Source organism: Nannobrachium achirus (assembly GCF_963921795.1).
Source record: "Nannobrachium achirus genome assembly, chromosome: 16".
Classification (NCBI taxonomy): domain Eukaryota; kingdom Metazoa; phylum Chordata; class Actinopteri; order Myctophiformes; family Myctophidae; genus Nannobrachium; species Nannobrachium achirus.
In genome coordinates, this window is record NC_137823.1 from 24,508,337 (window position 1) to 24,531,145 (window position 22,809).

Sequence of the window (22,809 nt, forward strand, 5' to 3'; positions counted from 1 at the left end):
TGTGTGTGTGTGTGTGTGTGTGTGTGTGTGTGCGTGTGTGCGTGTGTGCGTGTGTGCGTGTGTGCGCGTGCGCGCGTGCGTGCGTGCGTGCGCGCGAAACAGTGAGTGGATCAACAAATAGACGCGTTTCATGTTGAACCACTCGAACTCTATTTTAAAAATAGCCCAAATATTCATTATTTTGATAATCAGTGCATTGACAAAATGCATGTCGCCATGGAAATAGAATGTAATAACAGTAATTTCCTGTTATATTAAAGCCTTTAAGTAAACAGGAAATTACTCTGACTAAGAGGTCTCCTAAGAGGTCTCCTGAAGGCTTTAGGTTTAATTGAAACTGTTGCAATGGCTCCAGGAGGCCTCTTAAACCTCCACATGTGACCGTCCGGAATCAATGGGGGCAAATTGGCATGGCGTGCTTTAAGTTCCTATTTTTCAGGATCACGAGGAAAAGAGAATTGGGGCGCCCGCTGGCTTAGTGGTCAAGGCGCATACCACATACTAGGCTATGATGCCTGCTGGTGTCGCCGGTTCGATTCCCAATCCGGACGACCTTTGCCACATGTCATTCCCCATCTCTCTCCCCATTTCCTGTCAGTCTACTATCCTATCAAATAAAGGCATTAAAAGCCCAAAAACAAATCTTGAAAAAAATAAAAAAAATACCATGACATTTCTTTTACATTATTATTTTGTTCATATTTGGTATATTGGTATTCAATTACTGTATCGTTACACCCCTAATTATTGCGGTGAGAAACTTCACCAAGCATGGCCTAAATGAAGAAGTTAGACACATCAGTGCAACCAATTAAAACATTGGTTTGGAGCTCTGCAAAAATGTCTGTTCAGTAATGCTTGCAAGCCACTGTAATTACAATACAAATAAACAGTTAAAATTGAAAGCGCTGCACAAATCTTATGAAGCCACAAAACACTTCGGCAAGTGAGCATCGAGTGTAAGGGAAAATCACTACTCCTGGGACGTTGGTAATTGCATTCAGAGGGGAAACGATTGTTCACAGAGCGAGGTGGAAAGGTCTGACAGACTCATAGGGAATACGTATTAGGCTACTTGTAACATTAGTGTTCAGTCATTATGCAAGCTTTGGCATTCAGACCACCCGGGAAATCTAAATGGGAGGCTATAACCATTGCATTAAAACTCATGGCCCCTATAAGTATTGGCTGTAGGTGCTATGAATTAAACATTGGGGGATTAAGTAAGACAGAAACCAGGTACCTTTACTAAGAGCTACAAGGCTGTTAGTGGCGAAAGGTAAAAAAAGGTCAAGTTGGAGGTAATTTGACATTTCTGCATGTGTATCATCCTGGAGAGCCAAGCGCACTTTGAAATAGTTTGACACTTCATTTAAGCTACCGTTCGTTCGGGTCATGGAACAAAGCTATATTCTTCCCCGAGCCAATCTTCCCCAAAGTGCTGTTCTGCTGAATTTCCTTTTCTAAAGTCCAATTCTAAAGAGATGGACGATGGTCTTGTATAATGCATATATATTAGTGACCGACCGATATGGCCGATATGGCCTTTTTTTGCCACTCCAAACTACTATTTTTCTCAGTCAAGTTATTTCTTGAATAAAATAATTGTTTTAAGAAAGCAGCTGCCTGTACATCTGAAAAACATGTTGTGTCAGTGGAACCAGAGTGTCAGGCGTTATCCCTGCTCTGAGTATCTGACATCACTGTGATGTCACAGTGATGTGTCAGGGGAACCACAGTGTCAGCGGTTACCCGTATACGGACAAGCTGTGCCGGTTCTGACGGTAAACTGCGACCTACGGTCGCAATTAACATTCCCTTTCCGATTTGACCTCATAGTGATCCATTGCTTCAAAGCTTCACACTCACTGACACCTGGGTGCTGCCCAGTGCATTCACATCCCGAACCCTGACCTGGAGGTCTCAGGGCAGACACTCTCACCACACGGCCACTGAGCTGCTTTCAATATGTGTCCGGTTAATTGCCCAGCTCTACTAAAGAGCCAGCTGGTACTGACAGTTCATGAGCCGTTCTGAGGTCAAGATGTCTGGCTGAAAAGAAATGTGCCGCAGAAATGTTTTGTCACCAGAGCGTGACAGAGCAGAGCTGGGTTTGGACACAGTCGTTTACAGAGATAACAGCCACTGAGTACCATGAGTCTACTTTACCGTACGTTTTTCCTTCATCTCCAAAGGTCTCAAAAGTTGAAAAAATAATCTTTTCAAGCTTTTGAGCTTCCCCATGCAGTACGTGCAAATTGATTCCAAAACTATTATTGTGATTACAAAGGTTGCACAGATGAGATGCCAGCAGAATTACGTTGTTAGATCCATTTTGCCATAACCTTGTGCTAGCTAGAGCGACAGAACATTGGCATATTCCTAATGCGTTCATTCTGAGCAGCGACAGCCGCTGTATTTACCACCCCATTTGTCCTTAGATGTGATATCAAGATCCGAAGGTAAAAGTCGTTGAAGTCGAACACTCAATATGTGGTAAATTGAACCTCCCCCCATGAAATCTACTCACTCTATTCTTTGCTGCTTGAATGAACTGATACATCTTGCACAGGCAGAGGTAATCACAATGTATCCACAGAGCTCAGTGCTTGTGTATGAGTAATAAAAAAGGGACACAGAATTGAAACCAAGCCCAAAGACTTTCTTGTGGTGTTTATCCTTTTAGTTCACCTTGTACCAGTGAACTGTACTGTCCTGTACCTTTTCCTATGCAAATTTTAATAAAATAGTCAATCAATCCATCAATCAATGTGGTGAGGGCTTATGTCAACGTTTTGACGTTTCTTAATCGGTGGTCCATGGACTACTAGTGGTGCATGCAGGGGTCACCGCTCAGTTCACACTGGTGTGATTTTTGATTTTATTTCAAAAATTTTGTCCGTCTACGGACTCGTTGTTGACCCCTGGGTCCATGGTATAATAATTACTGATGGACCTTGGGAAAATGTTGTTTAGTCTATCTGTTTTCATTTCAAGTCTAGGCTGAAGACCAGTGGTGGCCAGGGGCCTCGGGTCCTGGGTCACCTTGCTCTCTAGGAGCAAACAAAATCAGTCTGAAGATAACAATCTTCAATTTCGTATGCTCCCAGAGAGCAAGGTGATACACCTAGCAAAGGTCATATCACCACAAACATGACGTGAATGTTTGTATTTCAAAAATTTAAATAAAAGCGCGATACATCTCATGGAGTTCAACATTTTCTTTTCCCCTCCACAAAGCATAAAACTGCATAAAACATTTAGTCGGTGGCCCCAGGGCAATAAAAGGACCGTTTGGTTCAGATTCTTGCAAATTCGCCAAATTTGGCACCGATGTTGTCCATAACATACTTAATCATTTTAAGATGGGTGCCAAGATGGGCACCCCATGGTACTGCCATAATTGAGCAATGCAATTGGTGTCCCATTAACTTTACATTACAGGAAAAAAAAGCAAAAAAAGAATCTGCTTTAAGTAGCATATAACTGGACAAACTAGGGGGTTTTCATGATTCTGAATCCATTGCAAACATCCGTTTTGCATAAAAAAACATTCATTGGGCTAAAACGGCCACCACGAAAGTGTTAGAAGTGATGACTCATCACTTTTCATCACTAAACCATAGTCTTGTAGGGCAGTTTTTTAGCCCAAGGAATGTTTTTTGTGCAAAACGGATGCTTGCAATGGATTCAGAATCATGAAAACCCCCTAGTTTGACCAGTTATATGCTACTTAAAGCAGATTATTTTTTAGCTTTTTTGTAATGTAAAGTTAATGGGACACCAATTTCATTGCTCAATTATGGCAGTACCATGGGGTGCCCATCTTGGCACCCATCTTAAAATGATTAAGTATGTTATGTATGGACAACATCTGTGCCAAATTTAGTGAATTTGCGAGAATCTGAACCAAAATATCCCTGGGGCCCCCGACTAATTGTTTTACCACACAAAATAAACAATGGGCGCATACCACTTAGGCATGGATGCCTGGCTGCGTCGCCAGTTTGATTCCCGATCCGGACGACCTTTGCCGCGTGTCACTCCCCATCTCTCCCCCCGTTTCCTGTCAGTCTACTGTCCTATCCAATAAAGGCATAAAAGCCCAAAAACAAATCTTAAAAAAAAGAAAGAAATATCCCTACAAAATAATGAGTTAGATACCATATATTTCCGAATAATCGCCCGGGGCCAAACAGCCAGCGGGCACCAAATACTACATATCGGGGGTCTGACACAATTTTGCATACCGACCGCTATTCAAATGGACGTATATAAGTATCGTAAACAGCCGCCAGGCATATATACTATACGGTAGTTAGTTGGTTATTTATTTAACAGAACAGATATACAGTATACATGTATGCTGTACATTCAGTTGCAGTAAGTCTTTTGACTCGAAAGGGTGTAGGCAGGCGGATTGAAGTACTGTAGAGGATTAAACTTTGCCTAAAAAAGCCCAAAACAAAAGGACAAAAAACATGGATTACGTCGACTCTTGCTAACAACTTTTTGTCATGTGTGTTTGTTTTTCCAGGGTGCCTCTGAAGGTGGAGCAGGCTAACAACGCGCGGGACGCTCTGGCCAAGGCGGTGTACAGTCGGCTGTTCGATCACGTGGTCACCAGGGTCAACCAGTGCTTCCCCTTCGACTCCTCTGCAAACTTCATCGGAGTCCTGGACATCGCCGGCTTCGGTCTGTCACCCACCCATTAAAGTTCTCAGTTACCACGACCGATTTCAGTTATTTTGGATTTTCATAGAAGTCGGCATGCATGCATGTCATGCGTCAAAAATAGTCTATCTACGAGCTTACAACGCATCACGCCGTGACATGTTTTAAGACTGTAGAGTGTAGATGGTCTGTTTTAGATTATTCGTTATTTTAAGATTAATGGGTTTTTTTAAGTGGTCAAACGAGTGGTTCAATCTTCCAGAAAATCCTAATGATCTCAGATATTTTTGTAAAAAGGTTAAAAATAAAAAATGACTATGCTTTTTTTGTCAGTGATGGTATGGCCGACTTTAGCCTCAATGTCTTCAACGTGTTGGCTGTATGGCTACCAAAGCATCATAGTTCTACATATCGTTGTTTATGATATATATACTGTATATATATATATATATATATATATATATTTTTTTTTTTTTTTTTTTTTTTTTTTTTTTTCAGTATAAGTGGAGATAGACAGGAAACGGGGAGAGACATGCAGTAAATATCGTTTGGAACGGGATTCGAACCCGCGATGCACTGTCGGACTATATAAGAGCCTAAGTGCCCTGTCCGCTAGGCCAGTGGTCCGCGAGGCCATATTATATATCCATATTTACTTTTTTTATTTTAATCCTACTTCGTCGTGCAAGTGTGTCACCCAAAAAAATGATTTGTCATGTTGTCAGCTTGAAGATCTGCTGATTTAGCTATTTTTTAAACATTTTTGAAATGAAAGTGGTTACCGTTTGCCTGTGGCCTTTGTACAAATTCATACAATGAAAAGTATTAACAACAGCTTGTGACTAAATAACAACATTGGATCCATTTGAACACAGATTCTTAACATTTTTCCATTCCCTAGAAAATAACAGTTTTGGATCTACTGTACAAGATGTCTCCCCAACAGTGACGCTATTTTCTTTTACTATATTGTATTCTGAATACAATTCTATTGAATTTCAATAGAATGTCTATTATATGGTTACATTATTGGTGGGTGATATGGGTTGATGATTGTCTTGATCCAGCCCATAGACCATAGCCCACTCTCTGAGCGAACTACTTTCATATTCCGCTCACTCTGCTGTGTTTAACACCGAGAAGTTGAGGCAAATTGGTTGTTGAACTATCTTTAAGCGGCAACTGGCCTCTCGACAGGTTACAAATTACCTTTATCGTGTTTAAGATTTGTTGTTTTGAATCCAAACAACCTCCAGTCCATCCTAGCGAGGCACATTTGGGAATGAAATCTTCCATTGAGGATTCAGAATCAGTCTTGAGGGCAGTGTCATCTTGTCTGCGTTTGCTCTTTTGTTTAATTCATCGTATACTGTAAAGCAGGGGTGCCAACACTTTTTTGACGTGAGATCTACTTTTAACTCTTATAGTGCCTATAATTTGGACCGTCCTGGGTGCCTATCCCGAACTAGTTCGTCTTTTTTTCGAGCCGGGCCGCCGGCCGTCATCTGTTTACACGGCCCGCGAGAGCGTTGCGCCACCGATATTTACCATCCACTCCAATGCAATCCAGGATCTTTAGAGCTCATTTTCTCTGTTCCATGCATATCCATGAGGTGTGCAAGGTTTAATCTTGGCTAAATCGCCGAAAATAGGGCTTCTAAAATGCTTGGTAGCCAATAGCTAACTTCAAGCTAACTTCATCCTGTCCCTGTTCATGACACAAAGGAAAGTGTTCAGGCGCGTCATGGCTGTGCACGGCTTGTGCATATACAACGGTTGTCAATGGTGTTTTCTATGGCCATTGGGCGCCCTCTAGTGGTGAAAAGGTGGCACTGAAAGCGTTAAAATGACTAGCTCAACATGATCTACCCATCCGAAATGTTTTAGCTGAGGGCCTGAGGGGGTCTTTGGAATAGCAGCACTGGCGTTACATTTTAGACAAACACACTTACTGTAAGGGGGAAATAAATGGGAAATACTGGGGGAAATGTCTTCATCCCATTCTGTATGGAAGTGGTAGGTTTTGTAGTTCTTTGTAATGCTACTGGCCTTTGAACAAAGTATTGCATTGGAGGTTTGCCTACTTTAGAAGCCACGAAGGGAGCTGACAGGCCCTTGATGTCATATTGACATATTCTTTTTATATTATAATTATATATTTTTAGAGGCATGTCATGTGGTCTACCTGCACACCCTTGGTGATCTACTGGTAGATCATGATCTACCCCTGCTGTAAAGGTTGTTATGTATTACATTCAGTGGTGGAAAAAGTACTCACATGTTTTACTAAAAGTACTGTATCACATACTGCAATATAGAAATACTCTGTTACAAGTACAAGTCTGGAATTCAAAATGTAATTGAGTAAAAGTATGAAAGTATTGGCATCAGCAATATCGTCCATGTATCGTATCGTCAACCATGTATCGTGTGATGCATATCGTATCGCTATTAAAACGTATCGTTACACCCCTAGTAACCATTGTATCGAACAAAGCAAGATTAAAGCTAGCCGCCCCCGGCCCATCTGCATCCAGCACAGGCCCTGAAGCAGTCAACTTGCATAAGTAGCTGATTTATACTTTGTTCCGCATTGGTGTCTTGCGCTGGTCTAAAATCTTGTTTGGCAAGATCATTTGATTGATAATCATATCTTGTTCTCCTCTTCTCAGAGTATTTTGAACACAACAGCTTTGAGCAGTTCTGCATCAACTACTGTAACGAGAAGCTGCAGCAGTTCTTCAACGAACGGATCCTTAAAGAGGTGAGCCAAGACCAGTGTTTTTAAATTGTCTCATTTTCCACCTGCTATATTCCCATTCCATTTATTTATTCTTTCCTCCACCTGAACTGTATATGAATACTAAAATAAATCTCTGGAGGCCTATTTTGTCTTCTGTGCTCAATAAGCAGCCTGTAATATCCTTTACGCTTTGTGCCACCAACCGATTTACTGTTTATTTTGAACTGAAGATGACATTTACAGATGTCTCCACTGCGTGATTTCTTTCCCTTTTTTTCTTTGTAGAAAGATGAAAGCCTTAACCCTTGTGTCTTGCATTTATAAAGAACATCCTCCCTGCCGAAACTCTTTAGTACTAAGTGTCTTCCATTAGAGCAGAGATGCGCTGCCGCTCCTCATTAGAAGCAAGACCGAGTGAAGCTTCCTATCGTTCCTGTGGGGCAGAAACCTCATATCTCCATATCTCACCTTTTTTTTAAATGGTTTTATTTTCATAAATGAATTTCCTACGTTCCCTACACAAAAGTAGCAAAAATAGCCTATCTACAAGCTCTCAACGCGTCTCATCGATTGGAGATCGACTATTTTCACTATTTTTGAAGATTTCCTATAGCGAAAGGGCTTAATCATCTGTATTGTGGGGAAAGCTTCCGCAGAAAATAGCTTGTACTGTAGATCGTCTATTTTCAGCCTGAGCCGGTACTCTGGTCAACCATGTGGGGTTAAGTGTGTCTGTAGGTTTTATAAATTACCAATGAAGAGTATTACTAAGAGCTAGACCAGGGGTTCCCAAACTTTTTTGTCTCAGGGCACCCCATAAATATTTTTTTTAATCCGAGGCACCCCTCCCCTACATTATTATTTTCACTCCCAGCACCCCATCTTTATAGCATATCGTCGTTGTCGGGTGGAAACCTTGTATGTCCAAAACCATTTTTTTGTATTTATCATCTATAAAATGTACTAAACTAGTGAAAACAGCCGATCTACAAGCACACAACGATCGGCTGTTTTCACTAGTTTTGTGCTACAGTCTTGTATGATGAAGCAGGGCTTTGCTTTACCAAAAGACGTACACATTTGAAACTTGGAGATTCGAAGTTTCTGCCCGTCAGTGACAATATTTTAGTGATTATGTTGCGAGGAAAACGTTGAGATAATAGCCATTTTGGTTAGAACTGACTGAAAATAACTTTGTACTTCAAGTTTAAAATGACACTAAATATTTTTTCAAGTGTCCAAAGAGATTCCAAATATTATCAAATGATCTCGCGGCACCCCTGGACTGCTCACAGCGCGGCACCGAGTGCCGCGCTGCGAGCTTGTAGATCTGCTATTTTTGAAAAAGTCGTGAAAATGTGTGCAAATCTTTGAATATATGTATTTTCAAAGCGAACGTTTGTAACTCAAATGTTGCTTCTGGGTGGTCCCTGGAACTAGATATTTTGAGATGGGGGGTCCGTGGCCAAATACATTTATAGAAAATTCTAATTTTCACGATTTTTCAAAAATAGCAGATCTACAAGCTCGCAGCGCGGCACTCGGTGCCGCGCTGTGAGCTTGTATATCTGCTATTTTTCATTAGTTAAAGCATAACATAATGATACACAATATGTGTACCCATTCTAAATGGGTTAAGGCATCTCGTTAACAGCTGCTTTGGTATTTGCATTCCAGGAACAAGAGCTGTACCAGAGGGAGGGCCTTGGTGTCAACGAGGTGCATTACGTCGACAATCAGGACTGCATAGGTACTTCCAATCCTATCCTTTTTATATAAAAGATTTACTTTTATGTAAGCAACTTGAGCCCTAGTGTCCATATTCTGAGAACTGTAGCCAAAAATAGCCGATCTACAAGCTCACAACGCCTCTCTGCGTTTTTCGGGCCGAATATCGGGGTGAATTTCGGAGCCCGCAAATAAGAAATCAACCTCACGTTATGTCAGTCACGTTTGCACACTGCCGCCCGTTTCGCGCACCATTCGGTCCCTTGCTCTCTCTATCTCTCTCTCTCTCCTTGCCCTGAAAAACGCATTTCGCAACGAAAAACGCAGCAGTGTGCAACCACCTTTAGTACTTCAAGTTTCAAAAAGTTTCGAAAGGTCAAGTTTATTAGGTAATGATGGCTCAAGTGGTTAAATATCTGAAGACAAATTGACATGAATCCAAAATACACTGATGATTGTGCTGTCAAACGATGAAACTATATGGAATCTATGAACAACTTGTTGGTGGTCCCTGCTTCATCTCTCTCCTCGTCCTGAAAATGTCCTTGGCCTGAAAATGTCCTTGGCCTGAAAATGTTAAAGACCCCTGCTTTACACCACTGCTCCAGGGCACTTCAGCTGTGTGTTTGGGGAGGGCTGAGTGGTGGCTATTCATTCACTTCCCCATCCAGATTTACCCTGCCAGCCCGGAGAACTGAAAACAAGTGGGCAACCTTTCAGTCTGGTTCAGTTTGTCCTGGTCACCGTTTGCACTGGAGAGAAGAAGAAAGTGAGATGTCTAATGATTGAGACCGGTGGGGAATAGAAGAAAGTGAGATAGGGTGGGGAGGAGGTGAAAGTAGAGTGAAGTTCACAAGAGAAAGACAAAAGGTTTGTTTAGGGGAGGAGGAGAGAGGAGTGAAGCAGGTGCAAGCAGAAGCAGTGCAAGGTGAGGTGAGGTCAGAGCACAGGAGGGACGGAGGAGCGGCTGTGAGAGGAACAGAGAGGTGAGGCAAGGTGTGGGCAGTAGTGGACTGGTGGTTAACCCATTTAGGCCTAGAATTATAGCAAAAATAGCAGATCTACAAGCTCACAGCGCGGCACTCGGTGCCGCGCTGCGAGCTTGTAGATCTGCTATTTTAGAAAAATTGTGAAAATTCGAATTTTGACCCGATTCTGTAAGTGTCTTTTGAATCCTTCTAAGGTTTTTTTTTTGTTGAAAAACCTATGTTTCTATGTCAGCAATCTGGCTAGCCATCGTCAAAGAAAAGGTCCTTTTCACTTTTTTTTTCAACTGGAGCTCAGTTAGTCTGTTCTTGAGAGACTACTATGTCAGTGGTTATCGTGGTTTTTCATGTGAAGGACCCCCAAAATGATATTTATTTGGCCACGGACCCCCATCTCAAAATATTTTGATCCAGGGACCACCCAGAAGCAAAATTTTAGTTACAAACGTTTAGTTACAAAAGCTCGCAGCGCGGGCACTATTGAATGTTTTCAATAGTTAAAACATTCAATAATTCTAGGTCTAAAATTAAGCTACTCAGACTATTATTACCAGTAAGACGTCGCGCTGAAACGTCAGAGCTTCTTAATACGGCACAGTTAAGAATCTGGCTGGTCGAGTCATCATTGTGATGTCAGAACAGGTCAGCTGGAGTATGTGAGGGCAGATGTAGAGGTATTGGCCAGCTCCATATATGGAGATGCCATATATAGAGCGTGACATGATGTGTGACGCACATTCGGACTATTTACAAAACATAGCATTTAGCTTGTAGATCTGCTATTTTTGGAAAATAAAGTAACAACTCTAGAAAAGAAATATCAATACTTTTACATTGGAACTACAGGTATATTTTGATACAATACTTTTGTACTTTTTCACTCAAGAAAAAATGTACTTCCTCCACTTGTGTAGTGCAGCCTGATGGTCCTTTGTAAGAGCTGATCTCTTGGATCAGGGGTGGGTGGAGGAGGCGGGGGGGATGAAGGGAGGTGAACTGAGGAGAGTGAGGTCAATACTCAATACGCCTCCGCTCTGATGTCCAACTGGGTTGTGTGAAGTAGTCTCAACCATTCTACTGCTGCTGCAGTTGTACAGTCAGCGGAAATATTTGGGGTCAGGCTCAGTGCAGGGCCTGGACTCCCCGCACTTTGATGGCTATTTTTGTGTTTATATACATACTTTTATATGGGTATGCTTCCATATGAAGTGCTTGCTATCTTGGGGCTTAGCTCGTGGGAGCAGCTAGTTTTGGGAGCAGGCTTGTCTTCTGTCGTGTCTTGTCTGCATGGATGTATTTTTGTTGTAATTGTGTATTGTATTCATTCATTCAAACCTTTATTTGTTCTCGAAAGACATTGAGGTCGCCCTCATTTGCAGTGTTGTCGAGATACATCAAACATCACAATACAATTTCATTTTCACATCAGTACTCACATCAATGATAAAACAAAACAAAATCCTACCACCATATTGTGTGATACAGCACAGGTTTCAAAACAGTTGCAGGCATCTGTGGGTAGGTCTGCTATCAAAGATTTTTATTAGCTATAGGTAATTCCAAGTGGTTGGGGCATTAAAACAAAAGGCTCTTATGGAAGCTTTGTTCATTTGTGCTAAGGCCCCCCACTCGAAAATGAGACGATGCATCTCAAGGGATTTATACGTCTAATAAAGGCACTATATATAATACATGCCCAAAATGGGGACGCCAGGGCTGAAAGTGGATAACTGGCACAACAGTCTTATAAATTGAATATGAGTTGAAATGGAATGTCTGTGGTCTTAACCCCTTTAGAACGGGTACACATTATATTGTATCATTATTTTATGCTTTAACTATTGAAAAATAGCAGATATACAAGCTCACAGTGCGGCACCGAGTGCCGCGCTGCGAGCTTGTTGATCTGCTATTTTTGAAAAATCGTGAAAATTAGAATTTTGACCCGATTCTATAAGTGTCTTTTGAATCCCTCTAAGGTTTTTTGAAAAACCTGTGTTTCTATGTCAGCAATCTGGTTAGCCATCGTCAAAGAAAAGGTCCTTTTCACTTAACTGGAGCTCAGTTAGTCTGTTCTTGAGAGACTACTATGTCAGTGGTTCTCAAATCTTTTCATGTGAAGGACCCCCAAAATGATATGTATTTGGCCACAGACCCGCATCTCAAAGTATTTAGTTCCAGGGACCACCCAGAAGCAAAATGTGAGTTACAAACGTTCGCTTTGAAAATACATATATTCAAAGATTTGCCCACATTTTCACGACTTTTTCAAAAATATCAGATCTACAAGCTCGCTGTGAGCTTGTATATCTGCTATTTCTCACTGGTTAAAGCATTCAATAATGCTATGCCTAAATGGGTTTAACAGGCAGCTGTGTCCCCAATTCAGGGCCTGCAGCTTTCAAAGGCTGCACTTGAAGGCTGCTTGCATCACAGCGGCGCTACCGGGGGCTGTCCCATTTCAAACGCTTCGTCAAATGCAGCCTTGAAAATTTAGGGAAAGAAAGACACATACTGTGTACTGTAATGCATCCTTTGGGACATCCAAGAATTCATTTCACACCCAAGACAGCTGCATCAGTGGGTGGAGGTGAACATTCGCAAACTACAAGTTATTCTTTTTTGGAGAATTTAGTTGTTTGAAATACTCGAAAAAATGTCTCTGAGATTTTCTGGGATGTGAGGTCCCGCTAGGCGAGGCAGCCAGCATGCATCGCCAGCCAGGTGTTAAGTGCTCATGTACCCCCGTTCAGAGCAGCCTTTTTGTCGAATAGTCCTTTTGTAAGTTTGCCTGCTAGCTCCGGTGTACCATATCCTGTAGTGCAGGGGTCTTCAACGGTTTCAGGCCAAGGACCCCTTAGTCGAGAGAGAGAGATGAAGCAGGGACCCCCACAACCCATAGATAGTTACCATTATAGTTTCATCGTTTGACGGCACAATCATCAGTGTATTTTGGATTCATGTCAATTTGTGTTTTCAGATATTTAACCACTTGAACCATCAATACTTAATAAACTTGACCTTTCACTCTGTACTTAGTCTGCTCTTTTTCTCCTCTACACCAAACCTCTATGCCTAAAAATAGCCGATCTACAAGCTCTGCTATTTTTGGCTAAAGTTCTCAGAATATGGACGCTAGGGTTCAAGTGGTTAACCCATTTTGTGCCCCAGAAATTAACGGATTAAAATGTCCACGATGCCTCCCTCAGGCTGCATTCACTAGCGTTGTCTTATTTTGAAGGCCAGAAGTCCATAGCGTAAACACTTCCGGTCTGACGTCATCACGTCCTTCACCGGAATCGATCATTGTTTACGTGGTGTAATGGCGGATCGGATCGGTGCTTTTCAACATGTGTTATATAAGCGAGCATCTGCCTCCATCCTCGCTTTGAAAGTGTTGTTTTGAGATAATGGACATTAAAGATGAGATTCCCCGTCTGCCTCAATGTTATGGGATTACTATTTTGTGCTCGTGGATCCGTGATGATGATAAATCAGCGAGGGAGATCGTCTCGGGACCATCCGCGCATGTACCCGGTAGGATAACCGCCGTTACAGTAATATATTACTTTTCGCGAGATATCTCGGGAATGGCACTGCGAACATCAAAGGGAATTTCGCGAGATATCTCGGGAATGGCACTAAATCGGTTAATATAAAAAAGGAGAACAAAAAAGCTTCTATCACAAAAAGATTTGGTGGACCCCCGTAGTAACTCAGAGGACCCCCTGTTGAAGACTGTAGTGATTAAACAGGAGATTTGTTGTGGGTATATCCAACGGGTATATCTTTGGTTTCAATTCATTTTTGGTAGATTGGTCTTTAGAGCCTCTTCCCACTGTTAACTGCACCACGCACTGACTCACACAAACCTTTGAAGGGGCATCTCTTCAAAGGTTTGAAAACTCTCCAACCCTGGAGGAAAATGGTCGAAAAACCCCAGCAATCGAGCCTCTCTCCAAAAAATCAACCGCTCGATCAAAGATGTTTGCTGGGGGTGCTGCTTTTCAAGACTTGATTAAACCTATGGCCAGTTCAATCATAGCATGAGATCAGAAGCCTCTTCCGAGCTGTGTGTGTGTGTGTGTGTGTGTGTGTGTGTGTGTGTGTGTGTGTGTGTGTGTGTGTGTGTGTGTGTGTGTGTGTGTGTGTGTGTGTGTGTGTGTGTGTGTGTGTGTGTGTGTGTGTGTGTGTGTGTGTGGGGGGGGGGGGGTGTATGTGTAGGCACACCCACCTGAGACATTACTTACTTACGCGTTACTTTCTTTCTTTTAACTCTTTTAGTGCTAAAACCGAACAATTTCGGTTCTTTTTTTCAATCCAATCCAATATTTTTTGCTGCGCTGCGAGCTTGTAGATCTGCTATTTTTGAAAAAGTCGTGAAAATGTGTGCAAATCTTTGAATATACTGTATGTATTTTTTAAGCGAACGTTTGTAACTAAAATTTTGCTTCTGGGTGGTCCCCGGAACTAAATATTTTGAGATGGGGGTCCGTGGCCAAATACATATAATTTTGGGGGTCCTTCACATGAAAAGGTTTGAGAACCACTGACATAGTAGTCTCTCAAGAACAGACTAACTGAGCTCCAGTTAAGTGAAAAGGACCTTTTCTTTGACGATGGCTGGCCAGATTGCTGACATATAGAAACATAGGTTTTTCAAAAGAACTTAGAAGGATTCAAAAGACACATATAGAATCGGGTCAAAATTCAAATTTTCATGATTTTTCAAAAATAGCAGAGCTGCAAGCTCGCAGCTGTGAGCTTGTATATCTGCTATTTTTCAATAGTTAAAGCAGACAATAATCCTAGGCCTGAATGGGTTAACCTGGGCAACTTTGAACATGTTTTTTTGTTGTTGTCTGAGTTTCGTCTGGTTTCCAGGCTAGGATCAGATCCCACCAGGGCATACTAGTGATTTACCAACTGTTCTTTCCAACGGTGCATGCTGTCTGCCTCCCTCCACTGCATGCTGTCCTGTTTGTTCATCAGTGCATGCTACACTCTACCTCCCACCAGTGCATGCCGTCTTCTACATCAGTGGTTTTCAAACTTTTTCACGCCAAGGACCCTCACATTGACACATATTAGCCACAAACTCCCATTTGAAAATATATACCATCATCATTTGGGATTTGCGATTGGAATGGAGTGATTTCTTTGGATGACAGAAACATTGACAGACAATAATTGTCTCTGTTCCCGGAACTTTATCATCATTTTGTCTTGTATACATGAAAAGTCTAAATCAAGGATAGCGTGATTAATGGTGTCTGTATTCAACACACCATCGCCTTGCCTCGCCTCGCGCAACGGAGGAAAAAAACGCTTCAATACAGAATTTGTGTCCCATTTTGATGATAATATGAGATAATATTGAAATATTTCAATTCTAGTTTTGCTGCTGAACGTGTGCGTGTGTCACATCCAGAGAAGTGTAAGAGAGTCAGCAGATGGAATGGGACGGCCCAGGGCCCGTCGCAGGGCCTCTGTGAACTTAACATGCCAGTTTCCGCTCATTCATGCATGCACATGAGTCGCGGCAGCACTCAAGTCAAAGCATAGCTGCTCCTGGTCAAATATACTGCCGGGCAGAAACCTCTTATCTCCATATTTTATTTTATTTTTTGTAAATGAATATCCTACTTGATCAGACTACAGCGTCACACACATGTTATGCGATTTTTTAATCAGAACATTTTACAATTTTGGGTTTCCAGCCGAGAGAGACAATATCGTCGTTGTCGGGTGGAAACCTTGTATGTCCAAAACCGTTCGTTTTGTATCTATCATTTTAAAAATGATAGATACAACGCCTCGCGGTGCGCGGTGCGAGGCGTTGTGTGCTTGTAGATCTGCTGTTTTCATTACTTTAGTGCGACGGCCTTGTATGATGAAGCTGGGATTTGCTTTGCCAAAAAACGTACCAATTTGAAACTTGGAGATACAAGGTTTCCGCCCGACAGAGACGACGTGTTACTCAACTACAAGTGAAAGTTGCTCTGTCAAATGTGCAATACATTTTTAACAACTACACTAGCGCGGCTTCGCCATGTACGCACCAGATTCATGTTTTACAAAATGGGCTCTGCTCTCGTGAGGGCCAACATTGTTATTCGCTTGACTCATTCTGGGCCTCGGAGCGACCGGTGAGATGGAGAATGCACCGCATGCGACTACATAATATCGAATCATTTTTAGATTCATGTGACCTTGAGATATTATGTACAGTGGAATTGACACAGGATTTTCATTTTAGGATCCTGTTGTTGGGTCAAGAACGGTCTAAATAAATGACGTGCGCGCACAGGCGTTCTGTGTCCCTCATTTAGCATCATGAATGTCCCTGCTCTACATGCTAAATAGGTTTCACCTGCCTCACCTGGATTTTATGTCCTCTTAGTCGGAGCGTTTTGGGCAAACATTGTGCACTTTACGATAGAAGCATGTAATTTGGCACACAGTTAGAACATGCCATATGAAACATTTTTGGCTATAGGGCCATCACAGATTTGTCTTGGGAAACTTATGGGAGCCAATCAAAGTTGGGCTCTCATAGACTTTACCATACAGTAAAATAATACAAAAAATAAATATGCTTTAAGTAACGTGAGGGGTCAAACTAGGTGTTTTTTGGGATTCTGAATCCAATGTAAGCATTTGTTTTGCACAAAAAAACATGATGCAGGTCTAAATGGGTTAACACACAAAATTATTATTTAAATTGTATTTTAAGTGTCTAATGTGTGTACTTTTTTGTCTGTATATTTTGTCTTTCGCGTTTGTCTCGTATCAAAAAAATAAAAAGGTTCAACACTGCTCTCCTCCCTTCTCAGACCTGGTGGAGTCCAAGGTGGTGGGAATCCTGGACATCCTGGATGAAGAGAACCGCCTACCTCAGCCCAGTGACCAGCACTTTACCGACACCGTCCACAGCAAGCACAAAAACCACTTCCGCCTCACCGTGAGTGTCCTGCCATCAGAGACCTGAACATATCCTCTCAGGTCCTTCTCCTCTCGTCATGCCAGTCAGGGTTCCCACGGTCATGAAATTCCTGGAAATATTTTGAAATTAGATTTTTTTTCCAGTACTGGAAAAGTACTGGAATTGATCAAGGGTCCTTGAAAGTCCTGGAAAAATAGCCATTTATTGTCTTTTGGTTTATTGTATTTGGTTATTATTTTGTTAATTTTGGTATTTGGTTATTATTGTCAGGGTGGGGGGTCCCCAGTTGAAATATGATTATTTCGGGGGTCACAGCCTGAAAAGGTTGAGAACCACTGGGATACACTACCTGTCTTTGGGCATTGTGCATAGGAGTAAGCGACTCGTTATTGAGCTGAATTATTGTTATATAGTCCTGGAAATCGGGTTAAATATTCTGGAAAGGTTTAGGAATTTTTTTGGAAATTAATTGGTAGGATGTGTGGGAACCCTGGCCAGTGTCTTGCACAGAAAATAGCCGATCTGAAAGCTGTGTTGTGAGTCTATTGATCGGCTATTTCATGTGTATAAATCGAGCGCGTGGCGGATGATTGGGGAAACTGGTGGTTGGATGATACAAACCTGAAGCAGTTATAGCTATTCCAGAATTGTATTTCTCAGAGGTGATAGTATTTATTAGTATTGCTGTATTTTTTTCATAGAATTCAAGAATTGTGTGCGTGTGTGTGTGCGCGCGTGTACCTCAGATACCCTGTGGTGGAAAGAAATTAAGTACATTAACTATTTGTGCATTACTTGAGTATTCCCAATTTGCAATACTTTTACTTCTACTCCACTACATCTCGGATCCAAATATTGTACTTTTACTCCACTGTAATTATTTGAAAACTTTAGTTACTTGTTCAAGTACATTTTGAATTCCAGACTTTTACTTGTAACAGGGTACTTCTACATTTCAGTATTGATACTTTTACTCAAGTAAAACATTTGAGTACTATTCCCGCCACTGCAGATACCCAGGAAGTCCAAGTTGGCGGTCCACAGGAATGTCAGGGACGATGAAGGCTTCATTGTCAGACACTTTGCAGGAGCTGTCTGCTACGAGACGGTACGTTAAAACCTTACACTCTGCTCTGTTTAACCACTTAAAACCTCTACTCTTTAAACAGATCTAATCCACTTTTCTGAGCCTAATTGTTCAGAAAACTTCAGACTAGGGATGGGCCGAAAGCAAAATTCTTGGCCGAAACCGAATACCGAATACTGGAAACATTTCGCCGAATACCGAATACCGAATAGCCGAATAATACATGTATATAATTTATTTTGTATAATAAATGTTTGTAGCTACCTGATTATGGCAAAACCTAACTTAAATAATAATCACCATATGGTTCCATAAAACATTTATTTCTCACTCTTGAATGCACACATAACAAAATAAAATATTTTCTCTTTGCAATGTTAGCATAAAACAAAGTCAAAATAGTGCAACTATTTCTGTAGTATCCTACAGAGATAAAAGTGCATCAGAACAAGGTGCTTAAAACTGCAGAATGATCTAGGCCTACAACAAAATACTATTGTAAACACAAGGGCTGTAACAGCCAGGCCTTCAACAACAAATGCACATACTGTATGTTGCAAAATGATCTAGGGCCCAGGGGTCCTCAAATACAAATCTTGAAGGTCCAGAAATATTTTTTTGAAACAGGTCCGGGTCCGAAAAAAAGGCGAAGGCGAAATAAGGCGGTTACATTTATACAGTATGTACTGTATGTATGTATGTTTATTATAATCATTAGAATTGTTTATTTTAATTATTATTATTATTATTTGGAACTTTGGAAATCTCAGTTGGAACTGTTACCCCTGCTACCCGATGCTGGATAAGCGGTTGAAGATGGATGGATGGATGAATGGATAATTATTTATGCATGTAGAGTAGGCTACATTATTTACATTTATTGTGTAGCAATAAAACACTGGCTTATAGTTTAATTATTGGAAACTAAAGAGCATAAATGCAATATTAGGCTTGTCGTTCAGAATGGAAAATAAAGTGGAACTTAACGTGAGGGGGAGAGGATTACTTGACATTCAGTTAGTTGACACACGTACTGCACAAGCCAGACTGTGCTGATTGACTATGTCAAATGACCAGTCAAATCAGGGTCAACGAGTCATAGTTATTAACCTAACACAGCCTAGGATAGCTGGTAATAATATGCGACGACACATCACATTGTTAAAGACGCATGATCACGCATCGCGAGTTTCGCGACCATTTCTCGTCTAATGCAAGCAGTTGGAGCCTTACATCGTGAATATTAATGTGTTGCTGTTGTCCTCTCCATTGAACAGCCAAAGGTAGAAGATCTCTAAGTTATTAATCCAGTGGGAGCAATGGTTTCCAAGAGGTTTTAGCAACTTTTTTAAGGCAGCGAGCGGCATGAGTGTGTGAAGAGGGGAGGGGAGGGGGGAGCAGCATGGAGAGCAGACTGCGTCGGAGGGAAGGAAAACCTTTGATCTACAAGCCCACAGCACGTTGCACCCGCGACGCTTTGTGGGCTTGCAAATTGGCGTAGGGGTGTGTCTTGTGAGCCTGTGTATGTGTTTGAGCGAATGAGCACATACACACCCACGCACACACACACAAACACACATCACACACAGTCAGTCCGATCGTCAGATACAACTGTGAGGAGATTTCTCAGAAATGTGCCGCGGTCCGGATGGAGGTGCGCCGCGGTCCATGTCGCCTATTGAGGACCCCTGTACTAGACCCCTGTCCTTCACACTATTCGGTGCTCAACTATTCGGTTTTAAAAGCTATCCAGCCGAAAACCGAAAATGCATTTTTAGCCATTTTCGGCCGAAAATGTTCGGTGCCGAATATTCGGCCTCATCCCTACTTCAGACCACAGAAAGAAATGTTCAAAGTTGCGCTTTTTGGGGTGTAATTGAGTTGACGTGACACAAACATGTATGAGACCTTTAAAGTGTATTAAAAAATCTGTCACAAAATTATTATCTTGCTTGCAACACATCTATAGTCTACATCTATAGTTCCAGGGGGTCCCCAGCTAAAGTAATTATTGTAGCATCACAACCACTGTATCCATTCATACGTTACAAAAATAGCAGATATACAAGCTCACAGCATGTCACACAATATTTTAAATGTTAATCATGGAGCTTCAGCGTTAGTTTTGCAGGACATGGGAGTCAAGTTTGTCAGATGTCAGTCAGCTCTTTTCTTATACCTCATTAACATATCAGCCTGTCATTATGTCACATGACTGCCATACTCCAATCAAAGCTCTCAATCAGTAGGGAATGCTCCTTTAAATACGGCTTGCTTCTCTACCAATGCTTGGTATCCGAAGCTTCGGAATCATTTGCTGCTTGCTGCCTCCTCCACCCCAGCCTCCACCTATTTGCACGATCAGTCTGGCTAAGCTCAGATACTTGATGATTGTCTGATTAAGTTACGTGTCAATGTGGTTAAGCTCAAGTACTGTGATCTTGACTAAGTTTCATGTCAATGTTGTTAAGCTCAATACTGTGGTTTTACTAAGTTTCATGTCAATGTTAAGCTCAATACTGTGATTTTTTGACTATGTTACATGTCATGGTTATTGCTATTATTCTGCTATTCTATCCCTATGGGGGGTATTGCTTTGTGTTCCCTTGTTTTGCTTAGCATGCTCAGAAAAGCTTGCACAAAATTCAGGGAACATCTCCGAACGCGGAGCCCTTCAAACGCCAAGATTAACTGTATTCCATTTGTGCAATGAATGGTTAAATCTGCTTGACCTGTATTACATTTATGCAATAAATGGTTAAATCTTATTGACGTGAATGTTACTGCCTAAAGTAAATCTTCGCTTCTGGGAGTCCTGGCACAAAACATTTTCAGATGGGGGCCTGGGGCCAAATTCATATCAATTTGTGGGCATGAAAACAATATTTATTAGCAGACTGAACTGTATGTATGTACAGTATACAGTATATCAATGTTCTGTTAAATTGACTGAAATAAATAACTAACTAGAAAGAAGTTTGAGAACTACTGCTACAAAGAACACAGCTGGCCGTGTTCACGGGTGGGAAGCCGGGTGGGGTGGCAATCTCTCTCGCTGCCCTAGAGAGAGAGAGAGAGATCAGCTTGTTGTTGTGTTCTGCAGCAGTCATGTGGAATGTGTTGTCTGCAGGCATCAAGTCGCTTTTAAGTCCTCCTTAAAAAGTTTCCTCAATAGCAGTTGGTCCTGATCTTAAATGTATTTATGTTTGTTGGTCACAACAGTGCTGTACTTGAGTCAAAGTATAGCTAGCTGTGCCTTGTCACATATTACTCTACTACAAGTGAAAGTCAAATTTGTACTTTAAAGGGGAAAACCACCCATTTTCAATATTGAACTATGTCATTAACACAATGCCTGCCAAGGGTTAAAAAGAAATCTATCTTAGTACTGCCCGGCTTTTTACAAAAAAAAAAATTGAAAATAAAAAAATAAATAAACATTTTTTGAAAAAAAATAAGCTCTCAGAAGATGTCCATTGCCCCCTTGCAGTTGGCAGAAACATATAATCAACCCCAAGAAAAATCTATTTTTAGATTAACACACACAAACAATTACAGCATGTGGATGGTGGCCATTTTGGCAGCCATCTTGAAGAAGGTGTGCAGAAAGCTGATTACATGAATAACATTTTTATATTTTTTTATCAGCATCACAGGCTGCCCAAAGAGCAGTGAACCCATTGCTGTCTCATATATTAGTGAACAGTGACCCCCAGTGGCCAAAAATGGTAGAACGTACAGTAACGTGTGAGGCGGTAGATAGCTGGGCAAAATAGAACGTTTATAAACGTGTAAGGCGGCAGATGAGTTAATATACCTTAGAGGTGATTGAAACACCGGTGTGATGACATCGCAACGGTTTTATTACAATACAAACCCCCAAATCAATCCTCCAGTTCTAGGCAACACAGAAGGGGGGGAACTTTTTTATTTAATTTTCACACAACTCCTCTAGGTATATTAATAACATACTTCAATATTGAAAATGGATGGTTTTCCCCTTTAATGACATACTTCAATATTGAAAATGGATGGTTTTCCCCTTTAAACTCATACCTGAGGCTTAGAAATGGACCCATTTGTACTCTCTTGAAGTTGCAGACCCGTAAGGGTCCATTTGGTTTCTAACTTGGTCTCCCCCACCCCAAAACGAACTTTTAAATCTGTGAGAAACTGACATTCATCCAGAAATACGTGCCCACTTGCGACTAACCAATCAGGGTGCCTCTCGTTTCTGATTGGTCAGACCCCTCGGGACAATCATTTTATTGGCCGACTGCTGTACAGCACTTTGAAAGTTGTCTATCATTGTCATTCTCTAGGTTAAGTTTGTGGAGAAGAACAACGACGCCCTACACATGTCCCTGGAGTGCCTGATCAGTGAGTCCAAGGACCGCTTCGTCCGCGAGCTCTTCGAGAACCTCACCAACAGCCGGGACGGCAAGCAGAAGGCCGGGAAACTCAGCTTCATCAGCGTCGGAAACAAATTCAAGGTGAGCGGTAAAAACTTAAAAAGGTCACACCAGCCGGGCAGCCCCATGAAGAGAAAAGGGTTTAATTGGCAGTCTTGTTTCCAATTAAGTTTTAATAATAATAATAATAATGCATTTTATTTAAAGGCGCCTTTCAGGACACTCAAGGTCGC

General features: G+C 41.5%; 1 protein-coding gene across 4 annotated transcripts in view; it reads left to right on the forward strand.

The window, feature by feature from the left end:
- Positions 1 to 22,809, forward strand: part of LOC308301402 (unconventional myosin-VI-like) — a 216,719-nt gene that overhangs the window by 95,779 nt on the left and 98,131 nt on the right. For all 4 annotated transcript variants that reach the window (XM_080745378.1, XM_080745379.1, XM_080745380.1 and 1 more), the window contains exons 13-18: positions 4,538 to 4,695; positions 7,347 to 7,438; positions 9,095 to 9,167; positions 16,968 to 17,095; positions 18,090 to 18,185; positions 22,487 to 22,657. In XM_080745378.1, coding sequence (XP_080601504.1) covers positions 4,538 to 4,695; positions 7,347 to 7,438; positions 9,095 to 9,167; positions 16,968 to 17,095; positions 18,090 to 18,185; positions 22,487 to 22,657 — 718 coding nt within the window. The remainder of the gene's footprint in view (positions 1 to 4,537; positions 4,696 to 7,346; positions 7,439 to 9,094; positions 9,168 to 16,967; positions 17,096 to 18,089; positions 18,186 to 22,486; positions 22,658 to 22,809) is intronic.